This window comes from Glycine soja, chromosome 4, assembly GCF_004193775.1.
Source record: "Glycine soja cultivar W05 chromosome 4, ASM419377v2, whole genome shotgun sequence".
In the NCBI taxonomy this organism is placed as follows: domain Eukaryota; kingdom Viridiplantae; phylum Streptophyta; class Magnoliopsida; order Fabales; family Fabaceae; genus Glycine; species Glycine soja.
Window position 1 is genome coordinate 48,470,515 of NC_041005.1, and position 15,825 is coordinate 48,486,339.

Consider the following 15,825-nt stretch of genomic DNA (forward strand, 5'->3'; position numbering starts at 1 on the left):
AATGAGATTGAATCCATTATAAAACTAGCCAGACAACTTTAAAAATAATAGCCATCTCAAAATCAATATCGTTCTGTAAATATACTTTATCTTCTAAAATAACTCCCATTATTTTAAAGAAATCAAATCCTTGCCTTTAAAATTGTTTTGTTTTTAATTCCTAAAATCTTCAAATCCCACTTGAAATATTTTCCTTGATTATATAGTAGATGCCGTGCCACAGCTTCAATCATAAAAAGCAAAGAATTCACGATAAAGAAAAGATTTCCATACATTGGATGCAAACGAAAATACAATCACAGTATCTTTTAATTTTAGCATGTCTCAGAACGGATATCCTATACTATTTATTTCACTCTAGAAAATTATTTCTGTAGAACTGCTAAGTCGCAACGTGTCCAGAATAGGGACTCGTTTATTTACCACAACTTTAGACAAGAAAGTGCAACTCAAATAAATATAAACGCTAGAAGCACTCAAATCACCCTAAGCAGATAATCAAGTTCCACGGCCCAGCTTATTATTTAGAGTTTAATTTTGATCCAAATTCTAATGTTTTTTACATTAACATTTAATCATCTCACATCACATTAATTAAAAGATTTCGACTAGTCAAACTCTTTTAATGATGTGAGGATCATAATTAAAGGATAATGGAAAAAAAGTCATGTTTAAAATTGATCAAAATTAAATATGTTTATTATGTAAGGCATAGAGATTTGATAATAGCTTGTCAGAATCAAGTCGAAAATCCAACGCGGAGAAGGATTTACGAAGCTGAGGGAATTCTTTGCCTTCATTGCGGTTGATCATATCAATTATAGAGGCCTGTTGTAAGAGAGCACTATAGTTCATTATGTTCTTAAGAGCATTAGGGTGGCCCTCAGTTTTGGGGGATTTTCTGACACTACCACTAGAGAGAAAAACTGGGGACATAGATGCATTCATGCTCCCTTCGGTCATCATGAAGAGTCTTGAACCGGATGATGTGCTGCTGGCACTATGCCCCGTTTCTTGACCCTGCTTGTGTTGTTCCATATTATTCTGCCAAAGCCAAAAATGTACATAATTTATTATCTTTATTGTCACTTAACGCCTTATGGTAAGTATTAAGACTTTTATCACCATTGAACAGTACAAGTTTGGCATGGTCTACTTGACAATCGAAAACTAAAAATCATTATAATAAAATATATTTTTCATCCATAATAATAAAAAAATATTTATTATTAGTCTTTTTCAAAGAATTAATAACAAATGAAAATTAATTATCAAGAAATAAATATAAAATTTATTAATTTATCATATATTAAAAAAGTGTCAACAACCACAAATAAAATTTTTGTTTTATCAGAAAACAAAAATAAAAAAAATAATAGATATAGAACAAACATAAAATTTAAATATTTATTAAGGAATACAAATATATTTTAGCCAATGCATTATCATTGAATGTTAATGAGATATTCTTTTAGACACATTTTTTATTATTGATGAGAATTTATTAAAAATTACAAAATTTCTGTATATCTTATTTCTTGATTAATTTCAATAAATTTTAAATAATAATAGAGGATTTGCTACAATAAATATATTAGAAATATGTTACCTACCCTCCTCTTAAAATCACATAATGCATATAGCACAAGGTTGTTTTAACTTTTAAAGGATTTTAGTAAGTGTGATCACCTCTTTTGACGATTCTGTGTCTTCACGGGGTTGTTCAGCAATTTGGTTCTTTTCTGACTGACTAGCATCACTTCTACTTGTTTGAGATGATTGCTCTCTTTTAGAAACCCTTTGCCTACATGATGAAAAGCAACAAACACTTCAATATTTGAAAGGCAATTCTTCATTCAGTTGCTACCCAAAAAACGAATGATTTAGTCCATATGGCGTTCAATGGCTCATAATGTAGAAATATCACATTTAGAAATCCCCTTGTACTGAATTTTGTCCTCTACTTTCAACTCTTCACAAGTAGTCCAAATGTCCAATTAATGAAAGAAAAAAAAAACTTATTTCCAGTCTTGAGGTAATTAATAGCATACCTTTTGCCTCTCTTAGTTTGTAAGCGTTCATCCTCGTCTTTGGGGATTACTGGCAAAGCTGAAGGGTCACATGCTAATGGACTACATTTGAAGAACTGGAAGCAGTAATTAAAAAGTTAAGATATTGCAATTTGAGAGCAATATACATTGTTAGTGCACATAATATTTCATACAATTTGTTGGGAAATTATGAGTTCCAAGATCAGCAATATTCTGTTTGCTGGATTAAAATTAACCTTCAAAAACACCTTTGCAAGATTCATTTTTAGTATTCAATTGCTTGCTGTCCATGGTCACACAAGGTACTTTAATGGTACAAAACGGTGATCAATCTTGCTCCATGTTGTTTCTGCTCCTCCATTCCAAGCTTCATTATTACAAGAAACTTGATTTCTTGTTTATTGAAATGTTCAATTTAGTTTTCTAATTGGCAAAATATATACAATGTGGTCTTTTTTGGGTCAATTTACTACTGCCACATAGACCTGGGTTAACTCGCCAGTGAAAAAATAAATAAAAAGGGTGATGCATATATTTTAGCTACTAGAAAGATGACATTGAATATTTTATTAATTTTTTTATAGATAATATATATATATATATATATATATATATATATATGCGCACACAAGAATGAGCAGAGTCAGAATCAAATACAGAAAAGAATAATTTAAAAAAAAATAAAAGAATCAAAAGAATAATTTAACCTATTAATTAAGGCACAGTAAAAGAAAGAAAGATCATCAATCAAAATAAAATGAAGTTAACAAAAAAGCAAGATGCATAATTAGCAAAAAAAAAACTCACATCACTTTGGAGAGCAGAGGCAGCATTACCACGATGGGCAGGGTTGAGATCAAGAAATGTAGCCAAGAGACCCAGGGAAGAGGAAGGAAACTTCTGGAAGTTTTCATGGAAACTAGGTTTGTAATGTTGTGTAGGCCGGTAGCTTGTTGTTAGCTTCAGTTTTTTAAAATAATCCGGTGAAGGAGAACCACACAGTTTGAATATCATGTGAATCTGTTCAACCTATACACATCAAATGCTTAGTAGAATCAGCATTTCAAAGCTACTATTAGCTGCAAACAAGATATAAGTTTTTCCCTACGGCGATGAAAAAAATAAGGTGGATAAGTTTTCAATATAATTTTACTAATAAAATTAAAACCTATCTGTGAAATTTTCACTTCCATTTTTTCTCCTATATGTAACGATGGCAATGAGAGTGTTTGTAAGGTACATAATTTAGTTTTACCTCATTTAACTAATTCAAATATTTGTTTGAGTAAAATAAAACTATTTGATAAAATAACTTATTTCACTCTTTTAGTCATTTTTTAAAAATGTATTTAGTGAAACAAGCCATTAAATTAGTCAAATAAGGAGGTGTTTGGTTTAACTGTTTTCTGTTTTCATTTTCACTGAAAACAAAAAATGATGATGAAGAAGTGTTTGGTTGGATTTTTGAAAATATTTTCTGTGAAAATGAAAATAGAAAACAACTCGAAAATGAAAACAATAAAATTTCGTTTTCAATGATTTTAGTTAAAAACAAGAACCTCATTTTGGATAAAATGAAAATGCGATAACAAAAAATGTAATTTTAAGCAAATCTAACAATACAAAAAAGATAGGGTATATTTACTCATAGGGATATTTTCATGAAAATGAAATAAATAAATTTAGGTATATAATTATACATAAATAGTTAAAATTTAATATCATTTAAAAGTTAATATAACTTTTTAAAAAACACTCCTTGTTTTAATCTTCACTATTCATGATTTTTTATATATATATACAATAACATGACAATAATGAGGGTCAAATTTAAGTTTTTGGTTATCTATCGTGGTGGAATCCCAACCATTATGCCTTAGTGGATTGAAATATATTAGTTAAATATCATTATTTTTTGAGCACACTAACTTACTTTTTATTTTTTTGAGTCACATAATATGCATAAAACTAAAATCCAAGATCATTAATTAAATTAAAATAATTATATATCAATTACTCTATATGTTTAATAACTTACATTCATTTTTATTAGGGGTCAGCATATATTCTTCTCACTCGCGTAAAAAAAAAAAAAGTCTTCATATACTCTCTCATTAAAATGTCCTATTATATCATTTTACACTTAACTTATCAATTAGTTTAGTAGTTAATTTTAATAAATACTATTACTTCAATTAGTTAATTTATTTGCTTTCACCTAATTTATCTTCCAATTTTACTGAAAACACCACAAAAAAATAGATTCAAAGATGACACAAACAACAACTTGGATCCTCTTGCAACAAAATTTATCGATCTACAGCCACATTCCTGCAAAATCTAGATCATTGATTGGAGTATAATAGTAATTAATAAAGAGAGAATGTGACCAATGACTAAAATTTCTGCTGCAACAGAGGACCTGCATTGCATAAACAATCATGTAAAAGTCCATCAAGAATAAAAAGAGAGAAGGAATAGAATTAAATAAAGACAAGAAAAGAAAACCAAGAATTCCTCTAACATGCATGAGACATGAGCAGACATGAAAACTGTAACCTTCTCTCTCGGAGTCGTACGTAAAAGTAAAGCATCTTCAGCCACAAAAATAGAAAAATAGAACCCAATTTCCTAATTTAAAAATTGGACGGCAAGGTATTTAATTATTTCCTTAAATTATGATGTCCTCTGTAGTTCCTTGTTATTTCCTTTTTGTTTCCACTAACTTTTTCGGCCTTCATCAAATTCTAACAAAAGATCCTTGCAAAATGAAATCAAACACAAGAGGACAATTGATATTTCCGTACAGTATAGAGATTCCAAACATAAGAGAGTTGGACTTTGCAAAATACTATAAAGAGATCTCCGAAATAAATCTTATTTTTCTCAACAAAGTTGTTTTATTACGAAAGTGACCTTTTGCCGGATTTTGTTGGTAAAGACGACAATATCCGCCCGTATGATCGATACGTACAATATATATATATATGCATGGAGTAATATAGTTTAATTTAGTAGACAAGTCACAAGGTTAGATACATAGGACTGGATTCATTTATTTGTCGTATTTTCTTAAAATCAAATTATAGTAAACATCTTTACATTCATGAAATCTTTCATTCAATTCATATGCTCAAACTAACTGTTACCTCTGTCCTGCCAGGCATAATTGGTCTTCCAACAAACATCTCAGCCAACAAGCACCCTGCACTCCAGAGATCAATGCTATATCCATAATCGGTTGAACCCAAAAGAAGTTCTGGTGCCCTATACCAAAGTGTCACCACTCTATTTGTTAGAGGCCCTTCAGCTTCAATGGAAGTTGCAAGCCCAAAATCTGCAATTTTCAGCACCCCATTTCTGTCTATTAACAAGTTAGAAGCCTTAATATCTCGGTGCATTATTCCCTTCTCATGACAGTGCTGCAGGCCAGAAAGTAGCTGCTGCATATAGCACTTGATCTTGTACAAAATAAAAATAATTAAAAAAACTGCATTATATCACCAAAGACAGCAAATCCATAACTTGACATTACAAACTCTTAGAATTTGAGTCCTAAAATTAACTCAATCCATGAGAATTTTCCCTCATTTATATTCACTACTTTAGTTATATTATTTGTTTATGTGGGATCTTTAATATATTCTTTTACATTGACTATCAGATATTTTAAGAGTAAAATTTGTAAGATTGGATAATAAATGATTCGATAAGGATATGATAACTAGTGATTCAATAGGTCCACCAACAATTATCACTAGAATAATATGTTCTAATATTATCTTAAAATTTAAATTTTACACATAATTTAGCTAACTCCAAAAGTTAGTTCATAAATTAATCATATTACCTTCTACTTATATAAACTATTTTAAACATATTACTTCTAACACAAACATCTCAACTTCTAATCTTCTAACTGTGAAAACAAATCAAGTAGAAAGACCCAATTACAAATGATCCAGTAAGCCCAACAACAATCATCATTAACATATTAAAGTTTTAATATTATCATAAATTTGTGCTTGTAAACCTAATTCAACTCCAAAACTTAGCTTATAGATTCACATTTGACAGTTGTTGAACTCAAAAACTATTTGCTTGATCATATCAGTGTTGAGGCGAGATCTCCAATACAAACATCTCAAATTCTAAGGTAATAACTGTTAAGAAAATCAGATAGAAACCCAACCTGTGCTTCGGTGAGTTTCTCCCCGGGTCGCGAGATAATGCGGGTGAGATCAGACTGCATGAAGTCAAAAACTAGATAAAGACTGTATTGCATCCTTGATGTTGCTAGTCCTTTAAGTTTGATCACATTGGGATGATCCAGCATCTGCAGCATCATGATCTCTCTTGCCATAAACTTGATGCTTTCAGAATCCGACGTGTCAAACCTTACCTTCTTCAAAGCAACAATCTTTCTTGTGCCCTTTTCTCTAGCTTTGTACACGTTGCTATATGTTCCACGTCCTATCTGCAACCCAAAATAGAAATCCAATTCGTTTCACGCCAGTGATTAATATAGTCGTTCTCAATGCATGCTACCCAATTACACAAATTCTTCATTATGCAATACAAGTAAGTTAAATAAACCAAATTAAGATAAGCAAAATGAGTAAATCTCAACCAATCACACATATTATAATATATGATCTAGCTATATGATAAGTTTATTGATACCTTAAAACTCAGTTACCGCTACTATAATCTCTGATGGATTGAAATTTGAAAGTATAAAACATTTTTAACTAATAATATATAGAAATTAAATTCAAAATGTGACTAGCTCGGGATGATATTACGTACCTTGGCAAGTTTTTCATAGGAATCAGCACTCTTGGGAACAATATTAGCCAAAACATTTGCAGGGATATTATCGAGCAACCACTTTGGCCACCCTTCCACGAATTCATATCTGGCCATCTTCTCCTCCCTAGCATCCCGATCTTTATAACTCTTATTTTCTTTAGCAATTGGTTTTGCCTTTTCTCCTTCTGCAACACCACCATCATTAACATTCACACTCACTCTCTGTCTCTGAGTCTTCTCCTTCTTCGAATTCACCCCCTCTCCCACATGCTTAGAGGAACGTGTAGTCCTCGAACTTTTGTTGCTCGCAACTCTCTTCACTTGCGGTCTTGGCCTCTCTTCTCGAGGGGGAGAAAACGTGCCACAAACGCAACCCATTGCAACTAGGAATAATAATAGCAGATATTTCTGTTTCGGTAGCAATCAGGTGATGATGTCATACTGTGTTAATGATGGGTGAAAACTAGTATAAACAGAGAGGGGGGGTTGTGATTTGATTTAATTCATCACTGGCAAAAGCATGCATTAAGAAGAAGCTAAATGGAAGCGTCCCTCTAAGCTGTGCTGGCATGACCAAGAATACTGGAAGGATGGTGAGTAGACCAATGCGTTCTGCATCAACGTTGATTGAGCGTGACACTTGAAGTTTAATGATTGGATTATTCATGAGACCAACATGTAACAACTATGGTTGGTACTAACGAACCGGCAGCATGTATGGAAATTGTTTCGCCACAAGCAGGCGTTACATTACACAAAAATTAATTAAGGTTGCTTTATGTAGAGCCCAATAAAATAGAAGGAAAGTAAATTGAGATGATATTTTTGAAATTAAATAGGATGTAAAAATGTGAATTTTATCTCTTTTTTTTTTAATGTTCATTTCACTCCTCTTTAATTCTTTTTCATGCAAATTGATCGTCAAAGAAATTTCTTTCGGTTTCATATGTGAGAAAAAAGAAACTGATTCAGGCTGACTCATAAAAGTTGATTAAACATACATAATTATATCAATCTCAATTAAAAAAAGTAATTTTTTTAACTTATCCTTTTATTGGAACTTGTTAACAAGAATAAAAATAAGTCATTGAAACTAATAACTCAATAAAATGAAGGTATTTTAGATATAATAGCATTAAATAAAATAAAATTAATTAAAAAATTATATTTGAGATAAAGAAAAAAAATGTTTTTTTTATTATATGAGACAGACAGATGTTTAATGGTGTTGGGCATTATTGACTTAGAAAGAAAGAGGAAAAATATTTTATTGGGATGCGCATAAATATATTTCTCTATGATTTTTAATAAAATATTTTTTCTTTTAATTGTGTAATCAATGCGCTCAGACTAATAAGAACACCGGTTAAAAATACCCTAAAAATAAGTATAACTATCCTTTAATTATAAATTATTATATGATAAACTTATTAATTTTTTTAATAATTACTTAATAAAGTTAAATATGATTACTGTCGTTAACAATATAATTTTTTTTATAATATTTCTTATTAAATTACATTTTTTTATTCACATATTACAAGTTAAAACTTGCAGAAATATTACTTACACATTTTTAAAATATATTTTATATCATTAATCAAAATTTATGAAAATTTATAAAATTATGTAGGTCTTAATCTTTATTTAATAAATTTTAAATTATGATTTATATTTATTAAACAAACTAATCAATAATAAATAACCGATGAGGTGTCATAAATGTTAATAGAAGTATATCATTCCTTTACTAAAAGCATGTTTGGAAAATCGGTGAAAGCCCTTCAAACATAATTGTATCTAAAAGTACCAAAGGGATTTTTTGTTTTTCAAATTTAGGTTTGGAGTCTTCAAATGGAGACTCAAACAGGCACTAACGTGATCATACATAATCTTGTTCGTTAACTATATGATTAATATGTAATTCTCAAATATGTGTATATTGAAAAATATTTGTTAAGGAATCTCAACTTTTTAAATAAATCCCAATGCCTTAAGGAAATAGTAATTTATTTTCAGCCTAAAAATATCATGATTTTACCTCACTAATATTCTTCTAAAACGGATAATTACCATTGATCTCATATTAAGTTGATGAATTTAAGGTGAAGTGAATAATTATACTTTTGAAGAGCAATCATTTTCTTCCCGTCACAACCTTCAATTTCGTATGCATAAAATTTTTTGGGGACGTTAGACATGAGATGAACTTCAATAGTGTACTCCTTAATAAGGAATGTTGATGACAAGTACAAAAGCAAAAACAGGGCAAAATGCCTAAAGAGTAGAGTTAGGAGTCCTCGCTCTAAATTTTACACATGATATCTGGCAGTTACTACTGTTAATTATTTTGTTTGCACTCTGCTGCCATTTCTTTGAATGGAACATTTGTGTTTTGGAGGCCGGTGTCCTTCTGTTTTCCATTTTTCTGTTGTCTTTTTCACTATATGTTTCTGTTTATTAATTTGTACAATCTCCACTTCTCCACCTTTTCTAAGTAAGCAACAATCTTCAAAACTCCTCCAATGTATCCATCTGAGCTGCCATCAATTCATCAAACAAATCCAACGATGCTAATAATGTCTTTGCCAATTCAATTCTTAGCTGGCGTGTCAAGATAAAAAAACAATAATTATTTATTTAGATAGCTGGTATACATTCAAAACAGTAATAGGAAAATAAAACACAATGATCATAGGAACAATTTAATTAAAAAAAAAGTGTCCATTTAATTCCTCTTAAGCCCGAAACCTTTTTTATCATAACAATTATGTCGTAGACAAAAATAAGATTAAACAAAAAGAGAATATACACAAGGAATTTACATGGTTGATCACCAATGCAGTGTGATCGATCTAAATTTATGGACAGTCAAAAGATATTAGTACTATTTTTTATGTTAGGATATGAGATGTAGTTATGCCTTTTTTTCTATGAAAGAATATGGTAGAAATGTATGATAGAAATGATGAGAGTAGGAAGAGGATGAGTTTTCAAAAAATTGACACCTTAACTTGAATTGTACTTATTAGCTTCTTTTCTTACATTACATGGTTTGCTACAACTTATGTCTTTATATAGGTTATATAGGTAATTTCTACACACTTCTATACTACTTAGTCCTAGAGTCTTCTAGACTCATCTATCATCTACCATCCATCTCTATAATGTTCTAGGTGTTTCTATAAGATATTTTTCTACATCCATCAAGAAGTTTCTACACACTACAACATCTCCGTTGGTGTAGAGCTCTCTAGATAATGGATCACCAATTATACATCTACACTTTTCTAGATTAATCTTCAACACTCCCCCTTAATCTAGAAAAGTCTTGAACTCCAAGCATGTCTCTGAATTTGATGAACTTCTCTGTTGCAATTGGCTTGGTGAAGATGTCTACTAATTGTTCTTCAGTCTTGCAGAACTCCATTTTGATTTCTTGTGAGTATGAAGATGTCTCTGACTTTGTATCCTTGTGGTTGCTCCACGTAGACTTCTTCTTCAATCTCTCCATTCAAGAAAAATGATTTTACATCTAGCTGGTAAACTTGTAGCTTCAACTGTGCAACTAAGGCTAGTACAGTTCTGATTGTTTCCATGCGCACAACGGGAGCAAATGTCTCATTGAAATCAACTCCTGGCAGTTATGAATAGCCTTTAGCAACAAGTCGTGCTTTGTGTTTCTTGATTGTTCCATCCTCATTATATTTAATTTTGTAAACCAGGCCAATGATCTCCTTGTCTTTTGGTTTTTGCATGAGCTCCCATGTATGATTTTTCTCTATCATTTTGATTTCCTCGTCCATGGCTTTTCTCCAAACTTCTTCTTTCGATGCTTCCTCAAACTTTTGAGGTTCACAGGCAAAAAATCCAACATTTGTGTACTTTGGATTTGGTTTGTGTGGCCTTCCTGATCTTCGAAGTTGTTGTTGTGGGACTTCTTCTACTTCTTCTTGCTAGTGTTGTTGGTCATGTTGTGTTGGTGATGGTGACAGTGTGCACGGGCTTGGATTGGTTACTTCTTGCGTCTCATTGACTTTAGTACTCCATTGCCAACTTGCTCCTTCGTCAAAGATGACATCTCTTGAAATGATCAGCTGCTTTGAATCTGGTTTGAATAATCGGTAACCTTTAGATTGGTCACTATAGCCGACAAAGATGCACTTTTTTCCTTTTTCAGCGAGCTTTTCTCGGTTCTCCTTTGGAATGTACGAATAAGTAACACATCCAAAAACTTTAAAATGATCAACTATTGGTTTTCTGTTGAACCATGCTTCATATGGCATCATATTTAAGACTGCTTTAGTTGGAGAACGGTTGAGGATATATACTGTTGTGCTAACAGCTTCCGCCCATAGATTCTTTGGCAGGTTCTTGTGTTGTAGCATCGATCGAGCCATTTCCACAATGGTTCTATTTTTCCTTTCAGCGACACCATTTTGTTGTGGAGTGTGACGAACAGTCAGCTCCTTCTTGATGCCATGATCATTGCAAAAATTGATGAATATGTGCCCATTGAATTCTCCCTCGCGATCTGTTCTCAAGATTTTGAGGGAATGCCCACTTTGCTTTTCCACTAGGGCCTTGAACTCCTTGAAGCAAGAGAATGCATCGGATTTTTGTTGGATGAAGTATACCCACATCATTTGAGTGTAGTCATCAACGAAGAGGAGAAAATATCTTCTTCCACCAAAGCTGGGGGTACTTGATGGTCCCCAGATATCAGCATGCACCAATTGAAGTGGAGCTTTAACTCTCCAAGATGCTTTTGGAAATGGTAACCTGTGCATCTTGCCATAAATGCAACATTCACAAACTTTAAGGTTAGATGAAATAAAAGAAAGCCCAAGCACCATATTTTTTTGTTTTAATAATTTGAGGCCATTAAAGTTTAGATGACCATACCTCAGGTGCCACAGTATGGACTCATCCATATTCTCACATTTCAATGCATTGTTTTGTCCAAATGGCATAAATAGAGGAAATACTTTATTAGGAGCCATTTTGATAAAAATAATTTGGCCCTTTCTTTTATCAATGATATTACATTTATCATCATCAAAGATGACTTTATAATTTTTATGAATAAGTTGACCAACACTTAGAAGATTTTGAGTAAGACCTGGCACATAAAAAACATCATGGATATATTTTTGGCTATCATTTTGAGTTTTAACAGCAATAGTGTCTTTTCCTTCAATTGTTTGAACATTTCCATCACCAAGTGTAACTTTGGATTTTATTGTCTCATCTAGTTGTGCAAAGCAACTTTTGTTTTTTGTCATGTAATTTGAACAATCACTATCAACATACCATACATCCCTTGATTCTTGAGAAGATAAAGGGAGTACAAAGTATGATTAAGGGAATCTTTATTTTCTAGAAAATTTGCTTCTTCTTTTTGTCGGTAAAAACAATCTTTTTCATAGTGTAGGTGCCTTTTGTACTTTTTGCATTTATACCGACAATCATTTGTATCATGATTATTTTTCTTGCATAATTTGCAATAGGAGCTTGAAGCATTATTACTCCATTGCTTTCCGCTCCTTTTACCACGATTAGTAAATGCTCCTCCTCTTTTTTGAGGAAATTTACCGTGGTTATTTTTCTTATCTCCATCATTTTTAAAAATATTAATTTTAGATTGGAATGCTTGCTCTAGTGGCTGCTCAAATCTTTTCATTCTAGCTTCATGAGCTTCTAAAGAGCTCATTAATTCTACTAGAGTGAGTTTAGATAAATCTTTTTATTCTTCAATGGCAGCCACAATATGATCATATTTTACGGAAAAACTTCTTAATATTTTTAGTATTATTTTCTTGTCTTCAATCGTGCTCCCGTAACTTATAATTTGATTGAAGATATTAGAGACACGAGAGAAGAAAAATTGTATAGATTCATCTTCCCGCATTATTAATGTATCAAAATGCTTCCACAAAAATTGAAGTTTAATAGAAATTACTTTGTTTGTGCCTTTAAATTCATTTTTCAGAGTCTCCCACGCCTCCTTTGCATTTTTTGCTTGCATGATTCTTGGAAAGATCTCTCTACTAACTCCTTGTTGGATGAATAGCATAGCCTTAGCATCATGTTGCTTGTTTTGCTTGTACTCCTTTTGCTTTGATGTTGTCCACATAGCCAATTCTTCTTGGTTTTCTGGGACTAGATAGCCATTCTCTATAACATCCCACAAGTCTTGTGAGATAAATAGATTTTTCATTTGGATGCTCCAATAATCATATGCTTCCCCATTAAATATGGGAACTAAGGTTTGGTTATAGTTGAGGGTTGGTGGGCTAGGTGATGTAGCAAAGGTCATAAGATCAACACTACTCTGATGCCACTGTTAGGATATGGGACGTGGTTATGCCTTTTTTCTATGGAAGGATATGGTAGAAATGTATGATAGAAATGGTAGGAGTAGGAAGAGGATGAGTTTTCAAAAAATTGACACCTTAACTTGAATTGTGCTTATTAACTTATTTTCTTACATTACATGACTTGCTACAACTTATGCCTTTATATAGGTTACATAGGTGATTTCTACACATTTCTATACTACTTAGTCCTAGAGTCTTCTAGACTCATCTATCATCTACCATCCATCTCTATAATGTTATAGGTGCTTCTATAAGATATTTTTTTACATCCATCAAGAAGTTTCTACACACTACAACATCTCTATATGTGTAGAACTCTCTAGATAATGGACCACCAATTATACATTTACACTTTTCTAGATTAATCTTCAACATTTTATACAAAAGATAAATATGAAGTCTTAAGTTTTATATAATTAACCCTACAAATCATAACCTCTCCAACAACCACAGCTCGCATGATTTGAAAAGGAATTAATAATTCAATTTGATAATCCCCACAAATCATAACCTGATTCTTTAACATAAAGTCAGCATTTTTCCACCTATCATGTTTTGCAATAGGAGTAGAGGACTAATTAACTCGTCAAAAATTGTGCGCGTAAAGGCTTTAGGACGTTAGTTTCATCTCTATTGTTTCCTCCTCTTTTTCTTTTTAATAACAAAAGAGAGACACGAAATTGACATTGGATATCTCTCAAACTAAACTCGTTCCTAATAAATTCTTCTCAATTAAGGACAAAGCAAGACAAAGTAAACGGTTGTTGTTGCAATTGATTATTCGCACATGTACCAAAACAAAATTGGGATTTTTTATCCACCTACATATTCTCTCTCTTAGATATTTCCAAAATATACCTATTTCTATTTTACTATCCAAAGTAGATTAATTTTCAGGTACTTTGAAAAGTCTGGACTGATCACCCGACTTTTGGAAGTTGGCGCCTTCTTTATTTATAAATTTTTTATTTTATTTTTAAATTTATGTTTTAATTTAAATTATTAAAATAATAAAATATTATATTATATAAAAATATTTTTAATTGATTTTAAAAATATTTTTTTATCAAAATAATTTTATTTTTTTAAGAAAATAATGTTAATAAGTATAATTATTTTCCTTATACTATTTAATTTATACAAGGCTTTTTTTAAGTTAACATTTTAATTTTAAAAAAAATCTAAATTTTTTCTAGTAATATTTTTGTTTTAATAAAAAAATTAAAAATTTTAATATTATCATTTTACTAAATATAATTTGTTTATTTATGTCATTAGGTTTTTTGTTTAACAATTTATTTATATAAAAAAATATTACATTATATTATAAATAAAATACTTAAACAATGACATTTGTTAAGGAAGAACGGAAGATAAAAATATGTTGAGACAATTGTTTCTATTATGACCTTATTGTCGACACTTCCACATTTTTTTTCTACTTGCCGTTCATTTTCTTCTTGGTTCATCTAAGTAGGAATGTGAGTTGAGTTCGGACGACCCTTTGCAGTCCTCATTCTCCTTGGATCAGGACCCACTAATCTCCTTCATATTCTCGCCACATTAATTCGTGTGGCATTAGAATTGTAGTAGACATGCAAAAAGGTGAATAGCAATGACACATAGTTCATGGGATCAACATTGATAGATTTATAAACAGTCATGACGTGAGAACACAAGTGTTTAACGTGATATTCACCACAATCATAATTTTGAGATTGTGGCATGACCCTAAACCTTCCAGGTGGTGGTTTGTGTGTTTGAAATGAAGATTGAGTCTCTATTACAATAAATTTGTGGTTGTATCTGTCGAACTGTTAATTCATTAATCATGTGTGTATTTGATTCTTGTTAATTGTTATTCATTGACTCGGAGACGACTTTGGAATACGACGAATCGAAGTGGATCATTGTCTGAGTTTGTCGACCTCTAATAACAAAGAGTTTTACGATCTTGAAATACGTTTATTCAACCAACTATGGCATCAACAAATGTTTGTATTTTTTAACATGTAATGAAGTGTATTTTGGGAATATTGAGGAGAGAGTGTGTAAGTGAGTAAAATTCTATTCATTCACACACTTCAATGTGATTGATCAATTAATGACAAAATTATCGATTAAAATTAATGAACATTAACCTTTGTTCTTGAATTGATCAATGTTATTAGAGATTTGTCAAATGATCATTCTTTTTGTCCCAAAATAAATGCTATAATAGGTTGTTTTACATACATCAAGGAGAACTTATAAATGAATGATTTTTTTTTACAAAATTAACTTTATTAAATAAATGAAAGAAAGTAATATTAATATTAGATTGAAAACTAAATGATATTTATTAAGGATATCGATGAAAAAAATTCATGATTATTATATTAAAAAGTTAAATACAAAACTTATTTTAAAATGAAAGAAATAATATAAATAAATCAATTTTCACTCTGTTGTATGGACCAATCATAACAAATTAACCAATTAATAGAAATAGTTTCATGTAATGCATGCCCGGCCTAATTAATGGGAAAAAAATAGGAATAGAATTACTAAAATTAAAGCTTTAAGTCCATTATAAAAAATAT

The 15,825-nt window shown here is 31.0% G+C and overlaps 1 protein-coding gene across 1 annotated transcript; it reads right to left on the reverse strand.

The window, feature by feature from the left end:
• Window positions 1-246: 246 nt before the first annotated feature.
• LOC114410132 (probable serine/threonine-protein kinase At1g54610) lies at window positions 247-7,348 on the reverse strand. Its single transcript, XM_028373925.1, has 7 exons — window positions 6,861-7,348; window positions 6,244-6,528; window positions 5,201-5,512; window positions 2,859-3,080; window positions 2,052-2,146; window positions 1,690-1,804; window positions 247-1,044 (listed from the first exon to the last, which is right to left on the reverse strand). The coding sequence occupies exons 1-7, from the start codon at window positions 7,239-7,241 to the stop codon at window positions 688-690; spliced, it is 1,767 nt and encodes a 588-aa protein (XP_028229726.1). The 5' UTR covers window positions 7,242-7,348; the 3' UTR covers window positions 247-687.
• Between the last annotated feature and the right edge of the window lie 8,477 nt (window positions 7,349-15,825).

What these genes read in the sequence shown, in the direction of transcription:
- LOC114410132 (XM_028373925.1), bottom strand. Translation starts at nt 7,241, where the DNA reads ATGGGTTGCGTTTGTGGCACGTTTTCTCCCCCTCGAGAAGAGAGGCCA. An exon ending in CCTATGAAAAACTTGCCAAG is followed by an intron (nt 6,529 to 6,860) that starts GTACGTAATATC and finishes TTTGGGTTGCAG; the next exon opens with ATAGGACGTGGAACATATAG. An exon ending in TTATGCCTGGCAGGACAGAG is followed by an intron (nt 3,081 to 5,200) that starts GTAACAGTTAGT and finishes TGATGTGTATAG; the next exon opens with GTTGAACAGATTCACATGAT.